General features: G+C 37.9%; 1 protein-coding gene across 2 annotated transcripts in view; it reads left to right on the top strand.

The window, feature by feature from the left end:
- Positions 1 to 21,868, top strand: part of BNC2 (basonuclin zinc finger protein 2) — a 233,101-nt gene extending 211,233 nt beyond the window's left edge. For both annotated transcript variants that reach the window (XM_074812594.1, XM_074812595.1), the window contains one exon: positions 21,168 to 21,868. In XM_074812594.1, coding sequence (XP_074668695.1) covers positions 21,168 to 21,828 — 661 coding nt within the window. In that variant the 3' untranslated portion in view covers positions 21,829 to 21,868. The remainder of the gene's footprint in view (positions 1 to 21,167) is intronic.
- The last annotated feature ends 414 nt before the right edge of the window (positions 21,869 to 22,282 follow it).

Here is a 22,282-nt window from a genome sequence, read left to right as displayed (position 1 = left end):
TGATTTTCTACATTATTAAATGTGTTGAATTATGTAAGAATAGGCAGTTTAGGATATATGAAGAAACAGAGAGATGTACAGTAATGACAACTGACAGTCGTGTTCCCATGACATTGAGAGAGTTTTATCACTTTGAGATTTTCATTGTTGCTTGGCATTCAGAATAGTATATATTGTGCCATCCTCTTAAGTGACTGGCTAGATAATAAATGTCACTGTTCTTTCTGTGTGCCTGTGAACATGTGTATTGTACTTCTGTTTATAAGCTGCAGTTTTTATTACATTGATTTTCTTCTCCCTGCAACTTTTAAAACAAGAAAAACTTCTATTAAATATATAGTAAATTATTTACAATACAAATATCTCCATGTATGCATATCAAACCATAGAACTAGGAAGTAGGGGGAGGTGTGGATGGACGGTTGGATGAATGGATGGAGAGAGAAACAGAAGGATTGGAATAAAAGAATGAATTCCATCCCCATAGGGTCATATAAAAGGAAACAGAAAGCATTAGAAGACTATTCTTTTTTTCTCTTCAATTTTCAAAACTAGCTGCTGTGTTGTAGCAGGAACAAGTTAATATTAAGAAAATAGTTGTCTCTTTCTTTAGTAGAACTTATACACCTCTCTGTACACTATGGTCATTTAGTCTATTTTATCTTCTTTTCTGCATGTGAGCAACTGCCTTTCCCACTGATGGGAATTATGCACACTCAGAGAGGAGAGGCTAGACCCCTACATATTTTTAAGATCAGCCAGGGTATATTCTGCTGGCCCTTCAGATGACATCATGCCCTAGCTATGCTGCATCAATACTGAAACAGTTGGGCTTAAACAGAAGCAGCTGGTCCTTAAACTCTTAGGGTTTGGGGTTTTTTTTTTATACACCATTCTTTTTGATTCCTGAGGAAAATGTAATATAAATGGAATTTGTCAAGGTGGTAGGATAACACAGTTATTTCATACTTGTAGATAAAAGCTCTTGCATGTGATGATGATCATATTGTCACATAACAAAATCTCTCTGGTTCATGGAGTGATGGTGAGATTGGGTTGTCTCTTTTTCTTTACTTGTGTTTCATATTTTTTCATTATGTTGTAAAAACTTAGCAGACACAGGAAGGAAATTAAACCTAGCTAAACATTTCTCACACAGCTCCCTTTTTTTTTATTTTTCCATTGAAATTGATGTGGTTTGAAAGTGAATATATCATATATAAAATAAGAGAAAGTTAGTGTCGAGGATACTGAGGAGCCAAAATGCACTATTTTAATGGAGAGTCCAGTCCCCAAATATCTCATGTCTTCTGTTACTATTTATGAAATCCACTAAACAGAAAAATAGGAACACACATAAGAATACAAATTCAAAACGGCTAAGAAGGACAATCTAGAGTTTGCATTTCAGTAGGATGAAACCACTGGACGTGAAGCAGGTAAACTAAACTAAGACTCCCTTCTTGGGGTATCCTGATAATTTTTTTGAGACTTGAGTTTGACAAGGGAAGCGTGTGAATTAAGTGGCATAATCTATGCTGAGTTTAGATATGTGCAACCCCATTTAGTTCCTTAAATTGCACAGGTTTTGTTAGTCAAGAATTTGGCTTGTTTGGTCTGTTTCCATAAGCGAATTATGAAAAGTCAGTCATGTACTACGCAAAACAGCTTTGCGTTCAGCATGTGACGTAAAAAGTGGCTAACTTTAGAGTTTGGAACTTTATGCAATGCATTCTATTTCAGCAGGAATCCACTGATAGATCATATTAATAATAAAGTTAACATAGTAAAGATTTGTAGGTTTTAAGAAAAAGATGAGTGTGATGACATACATAAAATATTTCTGAGACAAAAGGGGCACATTTTGAAAATATTTTGTGAACTATGTAGGACACTCCTTTTAAGCTTATTACAAGCAAGCCATAAAATAAAAATCTTATTCAGGAACTTAAAATGCAGGCTGCATATTTAAAGACAAAATTATTATTTACACATCATTTTGAGTTGTGTAACGCTCAAGACCATCTTTTTATACCATTACACTAGTAACATTCAGAATATGTTTCAATTATACATTGCACTTGGGACAAAAAAAATTCATGGGCATATTATATCCTTTAATTGCAAAGATTTAAGAGTGGTTATACACTTCAAAAAATTCAAAGGTATGGTACAGTTTGTGTGCACATTCAGGCTTGATGTTTTCATTAGCACTCATATTTTAGAGAGAGTCATTACCTAAATGTAAAATTTCTACCTCTTCAAATTATGGAGAGCACCTCAAAGATAACTGGATAACTAAATTAATAGCATTGCAAAGTGAGAACTTCTCCCAGCCACTTAAATCAATTTCATTTAAAAGCTCTGAAGCATTTTGCTATTAAATGCTGTACAAGAAATAAGAAATAGCTACCTAAAGCACACAATAATAATTCCTGAATAATATTTGTCATGTACCGGTGTTCCACTTTGGACACATTATAAAAAATCTGTGTGATTTCCTTGTGTTGTGAGTGACATAATGTTTGACTAGCTAGAGAAGCTTAGAATTTCTTTACTTTGAGAATGAAAAAATTTTTTCAGTACTATCTTCTTAATGAAATCAGAGTTTTAACTATCCCATAGCTTACAGAGTCTTGTGAAGTTAGTATCTTTAGTAATTTTATTAATCATATTACTAGTATTGTATTAATTATTTTATTAATCCTATTATAACTAGTTAGTGGTCTAAAACTCATAACTCCAGTTATGTTCTAAAACAAAATACAAGCTTATGTGGAGATAACTAACATTGGCTAATCGTCTTTGTTTGCTTTAGAGGCATCTGATATGGCTTAAAGGCATTTTCCAATGCAATTCTAGTTAATCAAAGGTTTGTCTATATTCCCCATTCTGTACATACACAAAACTCCAAATTGTTAACAGTGGGATGCGCTTTGCGAGAGTGGGGTTGTGATACAAACTGCTGGTTACTAGAGGCAGCGGGTCATGTCAGGAGCAAATACAGTGCTGCTTTGACTGAAGGAGGGTTTTTTTATCCACGTCACAGCTGCAACCCTCCGTTGTGGAATGCATCCTGTAGCAATTCATGTTAAGGGCTGACTAAATCCAGCTTCACCATTCCTACATCATTTGTGCCAAGGTCAACTCCTGTATAAATATCCTTCTGCCAGAAAGGTTGGAATATCTGCTGAGATCTTTGACTAAACAGTGCTATTCCTTGTAAATTAGGATCAAGATAACCAGAAGATTCAGGAGTCCACCTCACATGTGTTTTTTCAACACAGGGCAGAGGAAAGTAAAGCAGATTCCTGGCCCTTACCATCAATGACCCAGTAATTCTGTTTTCCCTTCTAAAAATTAGGCACTACTGCTTTTGACTTGCCAAGCTCCACTAAGCGTAGATTTTTTTAAAAGGGCCTTTTTTTATCACCTTCTGAGCTACAAGTAACATCACTCACAAAATCAACCTTATAGGTAGCTATATCTTTGATTGTTTCTCCAAACAGATAAGTCTTTCTGTCTTTGTTTTCCTGGAAGCACTACACTTGTGAAAACTGTTTTTTCTTCCATTCTTCACCAGCAACTCCCTGAATTAGCTGTTCATCCATGTCTGTTTCTGTATTTACTTTACATGTCCTTTCTTCTAAAGGCAAGATATTCAGGCTACTTCTTCTTGTAAGAAAGAAATGAAGAGTAAATAGGGAAAGAGACTGTATTAAAAACTACGTCAGTGGTCAGAAGCAATGTCATGAACCTCCTTTTGAATGAAAGAGGAGGATAATTTTTTAGATGGAAAAGAGAAAGAAGAGAAAGAAGGTAAGTTGTTGTGAGAACCATGCACTTGAATGGAAAGAATTCTCTCTAAAGTGAGTTGTCTCTGGACTCGGAGGGTGTCTCTCCTGTGAGTGAGGAGAAAGGCCCTGTGGCCCCAGTGGTTAGATTGCCCTGGGATATGCTTCCCAGCTTTATCTGTGAGTCCTGCCCCAGCAGTTACTGACTTTGCCTTACAAAGAGATAAGTGCGGTTGGTCCTTGAAGCCAGCACTGAGTTACAGCTGCTCAGGGATGATCCTGAGCTGTAGATGAGACATGTGGATGCGAGGAGGGAGTAGTTATTTCCTGTTTAAAGCGGACACCAATGCCAAAGTTTCATCTAAGAGTCTGTTGGAGAGCACATGCAGAGCTGAAAGTCAGGAAGCTTCAAGAAGTTGGCTTCATTTGTGGCTCTCACCTTTAAGAGCCAATAATATTATGGTCAAAACCACTGATGAAACAGGAGGCGGGTGGACCTGCCTTCAGTAAGTCTTGTTGAGAAGCTGTCAGATCTTAAGGAGAAATACAGCCATCTTCTCTGTCAACCTTAGTGCATGCTAAATTCCTGTTTCACCTAGTATTGGCACTATTAAAATCTGTGTTTCTTAAGGTAGGATGCAGCATTAGTAACAATATGTTGCCACATTTTCCTTTTACTTAGTGTATGCAAAATAAATTAATCCTCGGCGTACCTGTTCAGAGGAACAAAACAAGAACTTTTCATTTTGTCTTTCTGCTACTAAAGTAGGACTATTAATTGCTCAAGTTTGTCTTTAAATTTTTGCACCAAGTGAGCATGTGTGTCTGTGTGTGTTCCACAAGATGGGAAAGGTGACTGAGACCATGAATGAATTTAAAAACAATATAATATCTGCTCAGGGTGACTTATAAATAAATAAGAGGCAACTATTGGTGCCAAGTGTGATCTTGCCACTTGATTGCTAGTTAAATCAGTCCAGATTTAAACATGTAAACTCCTTGATTTGTATGGAGCAAGACATCTGTTGGTGGTTTATTTAAACCTGCTGATGTCTCCAGAACTAAATTTGTGTGGATATAGGCCTCTGGGTAGCTGTACTGAAAAAGCAGAGACATATTTTTTGTCTGGTTACCTGACTTCCAGCCCTGTACAGGTGTGCTTGAATAAATTAACAGCAGTTACCTATGATGAGCCACTGCATACATTATCAAGAGAGGTGAAGATGTGAGAAAGCTGCTACCTGCCTCCTGTTATCACCCCCTTGACACAACAGCACCCATTTTTTTCATCATCCTACTATGCTTGGAATCTTCTACAGATAACTTTTTAGAGAATTGTTTTCTATAAATGCACTCGATTCTAGGAACAGATAGCTCCAAGAAGTAAGATATTTCACACCAGTCCATGATAACTATTGCTGTATTTCCCCTAATATAATTAGCGGTCATATAAAACTTGAATTTCCTCCAGTAAGGACAAGGAAATCAGGTTTTAAGACATTAGGTGTTTGATGAACCATTTGTCAAGAGACAAAAGGGCTACTTTATACATTTTTAAAAATATAAACATATTTACACCTATACTACTGTTTCTGCAGTTTATGAAGAGACTGGCAGCATATCCAATACAATTGTATAAACCATTACATTTTCTCTTACAGAGTCACTGAGATGTGTGTCATTGCTAATGTTCACATAACTCTTCCTTACTCAGGAGAACGTGGATCATAAAGAAACTTTTTGTGCCACCTGTAACACAGAGCTAACCTCTTTCATGATTAGTCACGTTGAACACAGAGTTCTGTCATATTGCATACTCAGCCATGTCAACAAGGGAAGCAGAATTAAAACTAGAATGCATACAACTAATTTCTTCATAAGATTTTTTTTTATTTTAAAAGAAAAGAAATAAATTAAAACAAGCCTTAAAGAGGCTACGCATGCAAGTAAAGATTGCAGGATCAGCTCTGGTGTGGAGGGAGGTCTTTTCCAACTACACATATCCATTTGTTTTGGGTTTGAGTTGGAGGTGGTGGTTGTTTTTTAAAACAATCTGCTGCTTTCATTACCTTGTTCTCTTTTGGTACACAAAATGGTATCAATTTGAGAGTGACAGTACAGTTTCTTGTGCAGTGTAAGAAGTCTCATTTTTATGTGAACTTGCAAAATAAGTCAATGACTTTTCAGTGACCTGAGAAGTTTATTTAAATAAACTGTTACACCAGGATTAAGATAGGTGGTAAGCATAAGTAAAGCATTGAAAATACTAGCCAAAAGCAAAACATGCATTAAGCAATATTTTCCCCTGCTATGTGTTGTGACAAATAGTGTAAATGTTTAATTTGTTTTGTCCAAGTTTCCTGTGCAGGTTCTGTATGTCTTATGTTCAGTGAAAGAGATTATTTCAGAAGACAGGAATGGAAACATGAATGCATATTCACAACAACCTGATTGCCCTCAGGTTCCTAGGAAATAACTGGAAGAACCAAAACTCTTCTCCAGAGAGTGGGAGAAAATTCAGTATTTTCCACTTAACTGAGTAAATGTAAAGCTGTTCCCCATACACAGAGATGTCCCATCTTCCCTAGTCTTTTGGAAGTGGAGTAAACAAAACATCTAGCTATGTTAGTACCTGCAGAGAAAGACTCTAGCTGTTCTTTTAAACTTAACAGCAGAAGACTGTAAGATTTCTGTTACAGTGGAGGAAGCAGTACATTACAGATACAAGATAGCACCAGGGCACTACTTGCAAAAGCCTGGATGCATGAAAAGGAACAAGACACTGCAACCTGCGAGGTCTAATAGTCTCAGGTGGAGTCTGAGGAGAAATAATGAAAGGGGGAGGGAGACACATCTGTGGCACAAACAGCTGTGTGTTTACTGCCCTTTGGAGTTACAGCTTTCAATGAATGAGAGAGAACCTAAGTAGGCAGGTAAATGCTGTCCTATGTACATACATGATACATTCATCAGCTGTGCTTGTCTGAAAAGAGAAACTGTCACCTAAAGAGGCAAATTTTACATCAGATCTTATGGCCTAACCAAAGATTACTTGTAGGTGACGTCATTTTCTTCTCCCCTTAATGATGATGATGCTCCTCCCCCTAGATTTGAGCCATTTCATTCATTAGAACGTGAACTGAGTGACTGTGCTGGGGCATATCTGAATTAAAGTTAAGTTTACCTGAAAGTAGGAAAACTGGTGAGGCAAGCCCTAGAAATCACCTAAAAAAAAAAAAAATAACCCAGAAGGTGGAAAAATTACTGGGTGTAGATGACTCCAAATAGCTACAACACTGTTTTGGAGGATAGTGTGCCAGTCCTGTCAGTATATCTGCATAGATGTAGACATTGTCCACAGTTGGCCTCATCCCAAAGATATTAGTCATTCCTAGGGTTTGTGAGGTCACGGGGTATTTTTTGAAGTAGAATTATGTAGCAGGCAATCAGTATAGTAAAACAAAGCTTTTTTGGGTTCCTATTCCAATATTAACAAGATAGGTCTTGGGTAGTAGACCCAGATAGATTGGTTAAGAATTACAGGGAACGTTTTGCTGTAGCCACTGGCCTGAAGGCAGGTTTGCAACAAACAGGTGAGATGAGAGTGTTTTGCACTGAAATATGTCTTAGTGAAAAGATGCTACTCAAAAATATTTGGCAATTTACGGACCCTGGGGAAAAGAAAATGCAAAACCCAGCCTCTCTAAATCTGGCACACCTTTTCATGGTTATACAAGTTGCTAGTGGTTAGCAAATATGACAGGGAGTAATAGCAAATTTGTAAAGTAGAGCCCATAATTGCAGGAGCATACTGTGCAGTTAGAAACAGTTAAGGAGAAAGATAACCAGACTGCTGACTACTTATCTGAAGGAAGAGATGCAGAATTATCAGAGTTAAATACTGGGCAGTGTCAAGGAAAGACTATGTACTGCAAGTCACTATGTACTGCAAGACACCACACACTGCTTTTTGCTACCCCTTGAACCTGGCCTGCAGTACTCAGTCTTCTGTCTTTTGCCTCTCTTCAGCAAAGATGCCCAGCTGTGGCACACATCATGTACTATTATTAATTGTATTATGCTGTAGGTACTACAGGAGAAACCACTCATTCACATCCAGCAGGTACACATAAAACATTCCAAATGGCACTAGAAATACCTTGGGTGGTCTGTTGGGACCTGAGGTAACATGGGAATATCTCAGGTGCAATACCACTTATGACTCTTCACATGTTGACCTTTTAATGGCAAACACTGGATATTTCCTGACAGGAGTTTAGAGCCCACCACTTCTAGAGAAAACCTAAGGTTTTAGTAGTGTTTCCTACTCCCAAGCAACGTCTTTTAAACGATCAGTTTGCCTTGTGCTAAGCAAATTGTTGTGGGTTTTTTTGGTTTTTTTTTTTTAATTAAGAGCTCATTTTGCATTTAAGCTTGCCCTAAAAAGCATTACTTAAAAAGATTTGTCTAAGAAATAATTTAACATTTTTGCCATAAGGCACCTGCAGGCTTCATATAAATGGACCTGGAAGAAAAATGAAAGAGTTTTAGATTTGCCAAAATGTACACTGTCATAAGAAAGAAAGGACTGCAGGACTTTGTTGGCACTGTTTATAAATGCAAAATGGTTTGTTTTGTATGGGGACGAGCGGGAGGAGAGAAAGAAAGGATGTGACTGTAATAAGAAGATCATTTTTGCTGTCACTTTGTTTTTGCTTTTTTTTGGAAGAGAAAGAAAAAAAAGGCCTAAGCTGTATGTCCATGTCAAACTATGTGAGTCCGAAACATAAGCTGTAAATTATAAGTTTTATAAGTTGTGATTTCCAATGTTACTGATTCTAGTGGTTTACAAACTTTATTGCTTATTTTATTAACTAGGGAAAAGTGTTGGCTACTTCCAGTTCAATACATTTTTTCCCTTTCTCTCCCTCTTCCTTCCTCTCTGTCCCTTTCTCTCTCCTGTTCTTTGTTATGCCAAAATAAAAAAGCAATTGCACTTCAGCCACTTACAACTGAAAATACAAAGGGCACGTAGTTAATTTTGCTGCCCATAAATCTTACGTTGTACTTTTGTGTTTACTGCACAAAATGTGGAAATAAAAATAGCCCAAACACGTAAATGTGTGTATGCCTGTGGATGCGTGTACTAAAAGACATGTATCTAGCTGTGTTGGTAGATAAAGATCTAAGAATACAATGGATAGAAAGAGAACTTGGATTCCCACTCAGAAAAGGTAAATAAGCCCTTGTTTCAGGAAGAAGATGCATGCAGATCATATATTATGTAAGACTGAGAACCAAGATTTCATGAGGGGAGGAGGCAGGCCCTGGCAGGAAGGATAACAGATCCAGTGCTGGACGTCTCTCAGGTCTGATAGCCAGATAGAGGAGCAGCACTAATTCTGCAGCCTTTTTAGTCTGTTCTGTCACAGAAGGGGCACTGCTGGGTCAGTCAGCTCACTAGTAATTGTGTTTTACAGACTTCTAAAGCAATTGGCTCAGTCAGTCCCAATTCAATAAAAGTGGAGAGCGAGAGTGAGAGCACTTTTGTTCTATTTTTTACTTGAAATTATTTCATTCAGCAGTCTGTCTTTTTTATTACCAGGATTTGACATTAGCACTCCAAGCTATATTAGCATCCATTTCAGCAGTTCAGTAATGGTATTAAAAAAACACTTAACTTCAACGGTGAATGGTTGTATGACAGTACCATAAAAATCCACATTAAAAAAAAAACTTATGTATTTGTCCCTGCAAATTATTTTTCACTTGTTTAACCACTTCAAATCTACACTCTCTTGACTGGTGTTTGCAAAAGCTCTAGCAGCAGGGAAGTCTTGTAAGGGAGCTGAGAAGCAACTACAGCAGCAATGGCATAAAAGGAAAAATGAAGACATTTAAAGAAGAAAAATGTAATAGAAACACACAAGCAGACATACATGCACAAGAAGGACCTCTCATTTTGGGTGGGTGCCTGTCATTCATCAACCGAAGTAAGATTTTAAACTCAAATCACTCAAGGTAAAATCTTTGGCATCTTCCACATTTCTGGGATTTAATTTTGAACCCAGCACTCTCCGAGCTTGGGACAGCAGCCTAACTATCTTGGCACTGCAGCACACTCATAAATGACTGCATTAGGTTCTAAATTTTGATTAAACATTCTGTAATTAATCAATGGTAGACATGAAGCAGTTGGCAAGGTCCAGAGCTGCAAAATGTTTAAGACATAAAACATTACAAAGTAATTAGAATGTGCTCCTTCAAGAGAAGGATTGCCTTCAATAAAGAGGTAAATGATAGCATCATGTTTATTGTGGACGTAGGCAGCCAGTGCAATATGATAAACTGCAGGAGATACACATATCAGTAATCATCCACATTATTAGTGTCATTAATCATAATTCTAAAAATATGACAGCAGCAGCCAACTTTTTGACCAATTTTGCCTCTGCCTGTTGGCCGTTATAACTTCACTAATAGACTGCAGAGCTCCTGTGCGTGGCAGTTTGCATTGAGAATGGAAGGTTAATTATATTTGAGCTGCTGATTCCTTCTCTCCTCGGAAAAGACTGAGCACTTTGACAATCCCAGGAGCTCACTGCTGTTAAACCAGTAAAAGTACTTTATTGAAATTTTCTTTGTTGGTCAGGAATGAGTAGATGTTTCAAATGAGATATAAGCGCCAGGCTGGGACGGCCGCTAATGTTTCTTCCAAAATAATCCTTGGACGGCAAGCTGAACTCATACTTCCCTTAGATATCTTTTCACAGTCTCTTGTGGATGGGTAAAAACTTGAGAATTTAATAACTGCTGACAATAGTATGTATGGAAAAATCTCAGAGGATTGAAATTATTTAGGAGTTGGGGCATCAGTGAAGTGAGGTTATAGAATAATCAGCTATCAGTTGACCTGAAAGGGGTACTTATTTAGTAATGCAAAAATTAGTAATAGAGGAACCCTGTTGAAGTGCCACATCATATTTGCTTTTATAGTTCCTCTGGTATTATATAAATAAAACCAGCATTTTTAGACAAACAAAGCAGGTGGAATGAGAATTACCATTGCATTATGACCAAAAGAAATGGTTTACATATTTGCTGTTTAACCTGAAATCATACAAAACTAACCCTGGATCTGAGGGTTTGTTATTAATTTGAACTATAATGCAATCTGTAAAGAGTCTATGAACCTTCTAAGCAAATCATGAGATAATGTGTTGCTGTGCATCAATGTCTGGGAGAAAAGAATTGGTTTCAAAGCAGAATTGGGGGAAGCTAGCTGTTCTGGCTGAGTTTTATCTTTTTTTGCATTTACTGAAACTTGAAACACAGTAAAATTCGAGTGGGATGCTGAACTGGAAGGACTGTTTGCATAAAATCTTGCAAAATTTTCACATTTTACATGGCTGTTGTAACAGTAAAATGAAGGATGAAAACTTCTGTTTACAAAACTTGGATCATATACTATTTAGATGATTTAAGTTTAAACAGAAATGTTAATTCATGCAGTTTGGCAACAGATTCTACCTGGATGTTGCCTCAGTACTTCTTAAGGGGAAATTCACCTTGTGTGAAGGACCAGCAAAATACTTCAACACACAGGAGATAAACTTTTCTGTAGAGCATGTGGAGATGTAGAAACAGCTTACTGCCGTTGGACTGTCAGTGGTGCTGAGCACCTGTAATTTCTATCAAAGGACTTTGTTGTGCATATGATGACCTTCTCATGCACATAACATTGCTACACTTAGTTGGTTCACTTTGGAAATATTCCGCCAGATAAATCTTTTTATTTTAAATTTTCTCAACCAGTCCAGATATCAGACAACAGTGCTGGCTGTTTTGTAATGAGTTTGTTTTGCTTCCAGGCAGCTAGTAAAGTGAGAGGTTGAAGTGTTGCAACACAATTTTGATCATTTCTGAGTAAGTCTGGCAAATACGCAAGTGGTTGTGCTTTTTGTTTGTAATATCTTTTGATCTTTAATGGACAACAATAGTAATATATTAAGAGTGCAACATGACCTCAATGCTTCTGAGCACACACAGCTGTTGTGAAAGTGTAATTCTGTTCACACTGTAAGGACCATCTCACTAAACACCTCAACAGGTATGTACTGAATTATTCGGCCATTCAAGAATCCTGAACCTGTCAGATTTTACATTAAAAATTATTTGGTAGCAAACATTGCCATCAGATATCAGTTCCACATCTAACCTGAGTATTTGCTCACACAGTCGGCTATCCTGCCTCCCCAAATGCCATCTCAGCATTAACATTTTTTATGCATTCCATGGCGATGACAAATTGTTTTCTGACTCTAACTGTGGATTAAGTATGCAAAAGGCGTGTTTGCCACTGCCAACAAACCAATAATTCTCACTAACATCTTCAGAGTTACAACATTTATAAAGTTGCAAAGTGGAGTAAACAAACCATCTGTTTGGCTTTACCATATATGTCATGCTCTCTTATTAGCATATTACGATTCATTTAGTAAACAAATTTGGTGATTTCGTTCATGTCAAAGTTAGAGGGAGCTTGAAGATGATTAACATTCCTGGGACAGGCACATTAATACATTGCTTCCTCTGCAAAGTTAAATGGCTTCTCAGGAGAATCACCCCTTGTTGACAAGATGAGACTGTCAATTTTGTTTGCCTGCCACATTAGGGGCCATAAGGGGATGAGAAGCTCTGAGAAAGAGGAGCAGTGTAGGCAGCATAATTCACTGCGAATTGAAAAAAGAAGTCTAATTCTGATAAATGGTCGACCCCAATACATCCTACCTGTTATTACAACAGACGTGCCGTATCTGTGCAGTAAATTAGTTAAACCCCTAAAGAGTTTGATGGGAGCTTATCTTCAAGTGAATAATTTGAGTGTAGAGGGAGCTGTCTTCGTGACCAGTGTGAGTGATTTGTTTCATATTGAAAGGGATTGAAATGACTGGGCTCCACATCTTTAATTTGCAAGAACTTACTTGTCCTTTATTTCCTGCGTTTAATAAGTACTGTTTTTTTACTTTTTTTAATAGGTGCTGAACTGTATTTTACCTTTTGGATTTTCTTCCTATGAAAGGTTAATATTTTTCAGATTCTATGCAATTTAAAGCCTCAAGCACTGATGTTATTACCCAAACTGTTAATGTAGAAATGCCATGGTTTCATTGGGTGCTATAGTATTTTGTCTTCAGTCATTGTTCTAAAGACTAGCCCCTATCCCTTCTTTTCCCCTTACATTTAGAGGCAAACTAAACATGATCAAATACATGGAAGTGCTAGTACACAGATTGAAACCTTGGCCCTGTTCATATAAATGTGAATTTTATAGTGTAGGTCAGATCAGAATTTCAACCATAATTATTATCTTTGCTTAGACTTACGAATTTTTTTCTTTGTAATTGAAAAAAAAAAAGTATCAAAGACTGCTAAGAGAGTGGCAAAATTAGAACAGTAACTGAGAAGATAATTTCTTTAACAGTTTCCATTACTAATTAAATTCCAGGAACTATTTATTGTTGATTCTCTTAAGTAAATGGGAAAAATGATTGCTGCTTCCTTCTTGAAGAAATATCAGAATTAAGGTCATATCTTTTCTCATAAATATGTACACTGTTATATTTAGCCAGAGTCTTACTTTCTGGTTCTTTGATTTTAGCTGCATGAAACTCAGCACTTTCTATCTGCATTGATTCTGAGAAAGCATAAAATTCTTCGTTTACTTTCTGTTATGTTCACATATTCTGAGACCTTTCTATGAGTTTCAGGCTTAAATAAGCAGGAAGGGAACACGAAATTGAGGTAAGACCACAATACTTTGCCATACTAGCAAATTGCGTTAGTGATTAAAATCATGTGAAATTTTTAAACAAAATCATAAATCTTAATTGGCAGCCTTTGAGGTGAAGAGAAACAAAGACAACTTTGCTTTAACATTTCATTATAGGTAAAAAAGTAAGCTGAATACTGAGCTGAAAATAGGTGTGGAAAAAGTCTCATGAGAGGAATAATGAAAGTTTAATTGTTTATGGTATTTTAAACAAGACTGACAAAGCTTAGTTTTAAATTAAGTATAGCAGGAGGATAGCTTGTATGGGGCCTGTACAACCTGAGCGATTACATACATATCCAACTTTAATAAGAGGTTTGCCAATCAGTATGTAAACCACCAGACAAATGTGTCCTGGCCTTTGATTTTGTAATAGAACCTTCTTCAGACTGCTGAACATTGTGTGGTTTCAGGTTTTGTAACTCAGTATTAGCTTCTATCTTCTTAAAAAAACCAAAAATCTACTAGTACTTGAAAAGAACAGAATTTAACAGGAAATAATTTAATGTTGACTTTTAGTGCATTAAGTCTCCAAATATAGTTTCATTGTATTTCTTAATGCTGGGATCACTTGTTGTATCTTAAAGCAAAGCTGCCCAAAGACTGATGGCTCCCTGCTGTGACCTCCTGTCTGTGATTTCTTTGCAGTGTTAGAATGATAGGGCTGGGTGGTATTACTTTGCCAAATCATGTAATTGCCAGAAAGTGCATTTTCAGAACATTTGAAGTATAAGAGATGGGGATATTGTTTTATCTGAAAACATAGAAAGAAAGGATGTGGCGGGATACAACTGGAAATATTGAAATTATTCATTTCAGAATTTTAATGAACAATACAGTGGGCTTTGATGTTTGAGCTTTTCATCAGGGAACGTTGTCGTTTTCTGTCAGCCAAGGAGGAGCAAGGGGCCAATAGCTAGGACATTTAACTGGGACATCAGTTGTCTTGGCCTTTCTGTCTGACTGCATCAGGGACTGGAAAATGGGTTTCTTTAGTCCCTAACTGACTGCCCTAACAACTATGCTGCTATTTCATTCTCACTCTCTTTTTCTCTCATCCCCTTAATATTTAAGTGTAATCATAATTTTCTCTTGCTAAAAAATTAAGAAAACAATGCTTTATGTTTCATTTTCAACAACCTGCCCTGCCCTGAACTGTGAACAACACATTCAGCCCAATTTTCATGCAGTTGATTTTGTGCTCTGTATAGTACTTGAATGTAAATAGAGTACTCTTTATCATCCAAATTCCCTAACTCTGCTGTGCTCATCAGAGATGCATTTTGTCCTAGTGCAAATAGGACTACAGCCATGGGTGCATCAAAAGTTGGCCTTGAGTCATCAATAGAATTCATGCCAATTTCTATGCCAGGACAAATTCTGCTCTCTGATAAATTCCTCCTCACTCACTTCAAAAAGAAACAAAAAGACTGACTAAATAAAAATAAACTATAATAAAGAGGCCATTACATTTTTCTTTCCAACAAATGGATAGTAAATTAACAAAATCAGATTCATTGACAAGTGCAGAAAGAAACTGCTGAAGAGAACCCAGTCTGGATTTATGAGCTGTGTAAATGGCATGTACGTTTAATTGACCATATTTCCTAGGCTTATAATCCCCTTTCTTCTGTTGATGCATAGTACATCTCTCAGCAGAGGAGCTTGATAGTAGTAGGTGGGGTGGAACCGACAATGAATTCTAATTATGGAAGAATACTTCCATGAACTTCACAAGGGAAGAAAAATACTACCACCAGTGGGATCATGCCCACAGTCAGAGAGCTGCTGTAGTTGCTGTAGCACCCTGCATTGTGCTGCTACCAAAACTCCTGTCTGAAAGGGCAATGGTGAAGTGGGAGCTAAGATACCCTTGTTACTTTGCCACGACCACAGATTTCATTTGTATCATCATTACTATCATCCTTACAGGAGCACTGATCCATTCTTAAGATCATTGAATTCAGAAGGCTGAATTCACTCTGGTGAGGACTTTCCACACACTTTTGCCCACCATATGTCTAGTTCATGAATAGTAACTTGAAAGAAGAATGATAATTTTGTGGAAAAATCAGGCATTCTTGGCCTCCTAAAATAAACCAGACTTTGTTGAAACTTCCTTGCCACAGCAAGCTACATCTCAAAACATCTTGGAAAAATACTCTCCTCATTTTTGTAGTACGCAGCTAAACAGGTGTTTGGACATTTTTTGGGACACACAGTATTTTAAATTCTCAGAATTAACACTCTTCACCATCCCTTGTTGCCTAGGATGGGATAGATCTGGCAACTGGAGCTAAGTGAGATATGCCTTCAGTTAAGCTCTTTCAACCTCATACTTCTGCCTGGAAGACTTCATTCGCCAATTATCTTTACGCAACACTTCCATTGCCATGATGAAATGTCATTTGGTCATTGATGTACAAATAAGCAGCCTAAGAAGTCCAGAGTCATTCAGAGGATTTTATTAGGTCAAATATTTTACATTTTCAATACATATATGTACCTCTGCCATTCATTTAGGTTCTTCAAGGTTTTTTCCCGCAGATACAGCAGCAACTGCAGTACAAAGGACACCAGAGATGGCCTTAAATTGGCTAGCTCAGGTATGAGGAGTACTAGAGCCATGGCAAGCTGAAGCTTAGCTGCTTTTGGCATATCTTCATGATTTTCTGCCTGCTTGATGGCAGTGTTTATGCACTGGCATAAATCACTCTGCCAAAGCTGTGCCTCAGCTTACCCAGGGAACATTATTTACACTTACCTGGGAGCAGTATTCAGAGGATGAAGGGGTAGCGGCTTGTAAATAACATCAGGGAACAGAACAGCTGAAGCAAGAAACTGCAGGTGCCATGGGTAGGAACAGATGAACAGATGACAAGGTGGCTAGCATTGGCTGAGGGCTGGTAGAGGACTTGCTAGGATTTAGGAGTGACAAAGCAGCACAGAAAGAGTTCTTCAATTAGGCATGGAGAAGTGGGTCTGGGAACTGGAGCAATTTAAGATGGCTGAATGAGTACATTTTCCAAGAAAAAAAGCAAGGAAGATCAACACTGGATGAGGGGAGCAAAGAAATAGTTAAGTTTATCAAGACAAAAGATAGTATGGGCTTGGCCAATATTTGTAGTGCTACTTTTTCTCCTCATTTTTCTCTGACTGCTGTTTGCAGCTACAGGGTCAGAGTACAGGTTGTTGGCCGCATACTCTTCTGCCTTTCCAGCTGAATAACAGTCTTCATAGCTTCATAGCAAATCATGCTTCATTTCTGCCCCTAAACTCAACGCTATTCTATTTAGCAATTGCCAGTTCTTGCCTTTTCCCAGTACATCTCCCTTTTAAAACTTCCTGATTGTACTGCTTCTCTTTCTAGTCTGCCTTTATCCTTACTCTTCTTTCTTAATTCCATTTTTTTGCTTATGGATCCATTACTTGTAGTTGTCCTTACATTCATGGGCATGTTCCTACTACACAGAGCACCCTTGTCATCATTTTCCAAAGAAGCCTTGAGAATGCTACTGTCAGCCCTGGGAAGCACTTTCTTTGTACAGGGCATAAACAGCACCCTGCACGGTGTACTCAGGGTGCAATGCTACATTTAGCTGTGTAGCAGATGGGACAGGGGTGCAGAGCCAGACTCCAAGTACTCTAGACTGGTGTGTCTATGAAAACATACTCTTCCTTCCCTCCTATCCCAACAACCTTTCAGCTATTCAGGAAATGTGTGTTAGTACCTTCAGCAGACAGCATTCTTAATTCTGACAAGGTTGTAGCCTCTGTGACTTTGGTTTTGCCATAAGATTTCAAAACTTCAGTGTCCAAATAGATGAACTTTTTCTCACAATTTGCTCCTCTCATCCCTACCAGAATGTTTTTGCATATGATATTTAGGAAGATTATTAAACACAAGTGAAATAGATTAAGAAATGAATGCAAAAGAATCAATTCTCTTGAACTGTGGTTGCATAATGGAAATCGACTGCTATGAATGAACCTATGTTCAGAAGTTATGAACAGCAGAGCTAATGCACTGCCATGAGTTCATCTTTATTATTGCATTACACCTGAATCAATTGATAAAGTAGCTTTTTTTTAAGGCTAGGAATGGCACTTAATTGAATAAAAGTCAATGTAATTATATTAGGAGAATCCAACAGTACTGCTGACAGCGGAAAAGGGACAGTACTGAACAGAGTGCCAGAACTGGTCCGCACATTTCTGCACATCGTTTGCCTGACAGATATTATGGGCTGGTACATACCTTAACTAGATTACTGATTGCCACTGCTGTAAGTGAGAATTAAATAAGGGAGGCATCTCTTCTTATCAGAGCATCAGCAGGGTTTGCATCCTTACACTGGTCTTTCTCAGAATGGCCTCTATCCATCTGGGGCACAGTAACCCCTCTTTATTTATTCTTATTTCTTCATTCAGTGAATTTTTGCTGCATGCCTGGCTGCTGTTTTCTCAGCAACAGACTAAGGAAATAGTAAGTGCAAAGGCATGGAAACAACAGTTACAGTTATCCTGACTAGTTTCTACACTGCAGCAAATTCCTGTACCAGGGGAGTGAGGAGGGGAGAGAGGGGGAGAAATCATAAGGAGTAAACACATGAGCACTTTATGAGTAGTTCGCAGTTAGCGTTATGATGATAAGCACAAATGTGCTTTTATGGTCATGTAATAACACTGGTCAGTGTGAACAGGCCTTCACAGTAAGCGTTTCCTGTACTGCACTTAGCAACTTTACATGGAGTTGTATGCCATCTGACACCAGCCAGGCAAGGGACTGTTAGGACTACTGTTTATCATTCATGTATGTGCACACTGCATGCATCTGTTCAGAACTCATTTGTGGATGATAATGGGGATGCTGTGAATATGCTTTGATTAATTTGCTTTATGTTTTTCATATTGTGTGGTTGAATCAGTATCCATCAGGACAACAGTATAAGTGAGATTACAGCTGACAAAAAACAGTTTCACAGTCAAGACTTTTTTAAAAGTCTGTATTTATTGGTTTCAGATATTATTTTCTTTTGTCTTTTTTTAAAAAAAAACCCAGATATGTCTGGATTGGAATGTGAATTTGTTCTCTCTCTCTCTCTCTCCACCCCCTCCCCCTTTCTTTCTCTTTTCTCCTCTCCTCTCTCTCTCTCTCTCTCTCTTTTGTGATCTCAATTTAGCAAAAGATTAGAAAGCTGATCTTATCACAAGGTAAGCTCAGCCTTCCTAAGTGCAGTGTGGGGATATGCATAATTACACTTCTGAGCCTCAAAAAGCAATGGTGCTATACTTGCTTGTGTGAAAGGAGTATTTCCCATGTGGGAGAAAAACAAGGAATACTCTCCACTTTTTCCACCCTTGCCCATACCTCTCAACTGTCTCTCATTAGGGGAGAAATTTTCTCTTCTAGACTCCCCCCTTACTGGAATAATTGCATCCCAAGCAGACATGATTCAATTAAACTGCAGTTCAGTATCAGTTTTATGTCAGAGAACAGTTACCTGCATTTGCAGGTGAGTGGGACGGATCGCTTCCATTGCTGTTTTCTTTATTTATTCCCATAAGTTATGTGCAACGGATAGATGAATTGCAAAGTAAGTGATAGAAAATTACAGAAATTAACTCTACGTCAATTTAATCTTCCCACCATTTGCATTTTCCCTATTTATCTGCATTGTGTTGCTGTACCATGTTTGGGACGTCAGCTAGTTGAGAGGTATGTTTCAAAGGGTTTCTTAAAACAAAAGCTTCCAATAAGGAAATATTGCTAATAGCTATTGTTCCCCTTCTCCCTTTTTTGTTACTGTAGGACCTGAATGTGTGTAAAATATTTGATCATTGTTATGTCTTCCCATGGCAATATTTTATCTAGTGCTTTTTGCAAATTAAAGTATTCCTATGTTAAAACTCTCTCTTTCTTTCTCTCTCTTCCCCCTACCCTGCCCGTGCCCCCCTCCCCCCCCCCCCCCCCCCCCTTTCCCCCCCTTTCTTTCTTTCCCTCCTACATTTGGGCTCTGATCTGCAATTTATAATGGGCAGACAGGCTGGTGAGTCTGCATGTTGTAAATTGCGGGTTTGGGTCCTTAGCTTGCAAGGAATGTTACGCAGTAGAACTTCGCTAATTCTTTTTTTATTGACTTGAAAATCCAGTCACCCTCCAAAGAAACTGAATAAATATTTGTCATTTCCTCAGAATGGTGCACATTCTGAATACTGAACCCTAAAGTTTTCTAATACTGAAAACTTTATACTGATTTCTTAATATTAAGCACGTCAACAAAATGAGCATGTTCTGTGGTCAGAGGTCTTTGATGTCTGTCATCTTTGTTGGTTGCATTGTTAATTTAGAAAATGAAGTTTTCAAAGAGGGTTTCCTGACACCACTGCAAATCAGTGAGGTTCTACTGCAATGGATGAATAAACCCAATGTCAAAAGTGGAGAGTAGAATGCAGTATTTAAAATAATAGGCTGTTTTACACAGTTACTAACCCAAAGGCTTAGATTGTTTGTAAATGTAGAGCTTTACTTCTTGAGAACAAAGGCCCAGGTCCTGCAAAACTCTTAAGAGTAATTTAACTGGCGGCTCTTGGGATCTGGCCCAAAGACCACTGGCATCAGTGACAGCTTTTCCAGTGTCTCTTGAGCACCCACAGTAACTTCAGCACATAACTAAAACAAAGCCCATGCTTAAGTGTTTTGATTGATTTGGGGCAAAATTTTCATTGCATTAGTAGGGATTTTTTACTGGAAATTACTGGGTCAATCAGCACTGCATCAGACACAATACTGGGAAGAGTACGGGGACGAGTGGCAGTACCCTCCCAGAAAGATGGAACCAGTGACTTTGGCTAAGATTTTCAGAAACTTACATGTAGATTTCAGAGACTTGTTCTCCTAAACCTTTCAAGTCTTCTCCATCTTGGTTTGGCCTGATTCTTAATCCCTTTATACCAGAATTAAATTATCAGAATCAGGACCTCTGACTATGTATCATTCAGTTACCTTTATTTTTTTCTATATTTCTATATTTCACTTACACAGTTATGCTACTACATATATATAATATATTTATATGTATGTGTGTAAAAACATATAAGGATATGGATCTAGAGATAGACATAGATACAAACACACAAAGATATTCCATATATTAATATCTTCTCTTGAAGCAAGGCTTTTAGGAAGGCCAGCAGGGATTCAGGAACCAAGAAGAACATTTTGCATTTTCTGCTAGCACAATTTATTATTTTGTAAATATCAAACAAAAGGGCTGTAGCTGCTGCTGGGGACTAATGTTGAGGAGCAGTAGCTGAAAAGAAAAACAATATGGGGGAGTTAATTTGCTTGTTTTGGTTTGGTTTTATGTTTCAATTTGTTCACTTGTAACAAGACTGAATTTTCCAAGAAACATGGATAGAGCATATTTTTATGATAAATTATTGATAAATCAGAATTTTGATTTGGTGCTTGATGACTGTATGTTTAATCAAACATACTGTACATTTTTCCTTTTCTCCCTTCCCTCTTCCTTTCCCAGACACAGTGCTAACATAAACCTGCACCGTAAACTGTTGACCAAAGAACTGGATGACATGGGCCTGGACACCTCACAGCCTTCTCTTAGTAAGGACCTCCGTGATGAATTTTTGGTGAAGATATATGGCGCTCAGCATCAGATGGGGCTCGACATAAGGGAAGACACCTCCTCACCTGCTGGTACTGAGGATTCCCATATGAATGGGTATGGCAGGGGCATGTCGGAAGACTATATGGTCCTAGACCTGAGCACCACCTCGAGCATCCAGTCTAGCAGCAGTATCCACTCCTCAAGAGAATCTGATGCTGGAAGCGATGAGGGCATTCTCCTGGACGACGTTGATGGGGCAAGTGACAGCGGGGAATCTGCCCACAAAGCAGATGCCCCCGCCTTAGCTGTAGGTATGGGCACTGATGTCCCAGGATCCCTCATGTTCAACAGTGTTTCGGTGAGCAACGGTGGGATAATGTGTAACATTTGCCACAAAATGTACAGCAACAAGGGAACCCTCAGAGTGCACTATAAAACAGTGCACTTGCGAGAAATGCACAAATGTAAAGTCCCTGGGTGCAACATGATGTTCTCCTCTGTCCGTAGCCGAAACCGGCACAGTCAGAACCCCAATCTGCATAAAAACATTCCCTTCACTTCAGTAGATTAGTTCAAGGATGGACACAGCATAATGCCAGCTCTCAGAGAGGGCCCACCACATCTGAACTGCCATATACAGTCTCCCTTTATATATATATATAAATATATATATATAAAAATATATATACATATATATATAATCTTTTTCTTTTCTTTTTTAACAAAAGAAAGAAACACCAGGTGCTTTTTCCCCTTTGTTGGTTGTTGGGTTTTTTTTTTTTCCTTTTTTTTTTGCATAGAAAAAAAAGGTGGGATCTTTAATTTGGGGGAAGAGACCCTTCATGGAAAAAGCAAACAAAAACAAAAAACCAAACCCACAGGAAACTTGCAGTTGTCCCTAGTTCTGTTAGAATGTTCTTGGTCATCTCCAAAGAGACAATTTGTTCTACCCATGACTTTTGCCTGAAAAAAAAGAACAAAAAAACACCAAAAAAAATTGCAAACAAACAAAAAGAGAAAAAAAA

Source organism: Strix aluco, chromosome Z (genome assembly GCF_031877795.1).
Source record: "Strix aluco isolate bStrAlu1 chromosome Z, bStrAlu1.hap1, whole genome shotgun sequence".
Classification (NCBI taxonomy): domain Eukaryota; kingdom Metazoa; phylum Chordata; class Aves; order Strigiformes; family Strigidae; genus Strix; species Strix aluco.
The sequence above is the reverse complement of the archived record's forward strand: the minus strand, read 5'-3'. Positions and strand labels throughout refer to the sequence as shown.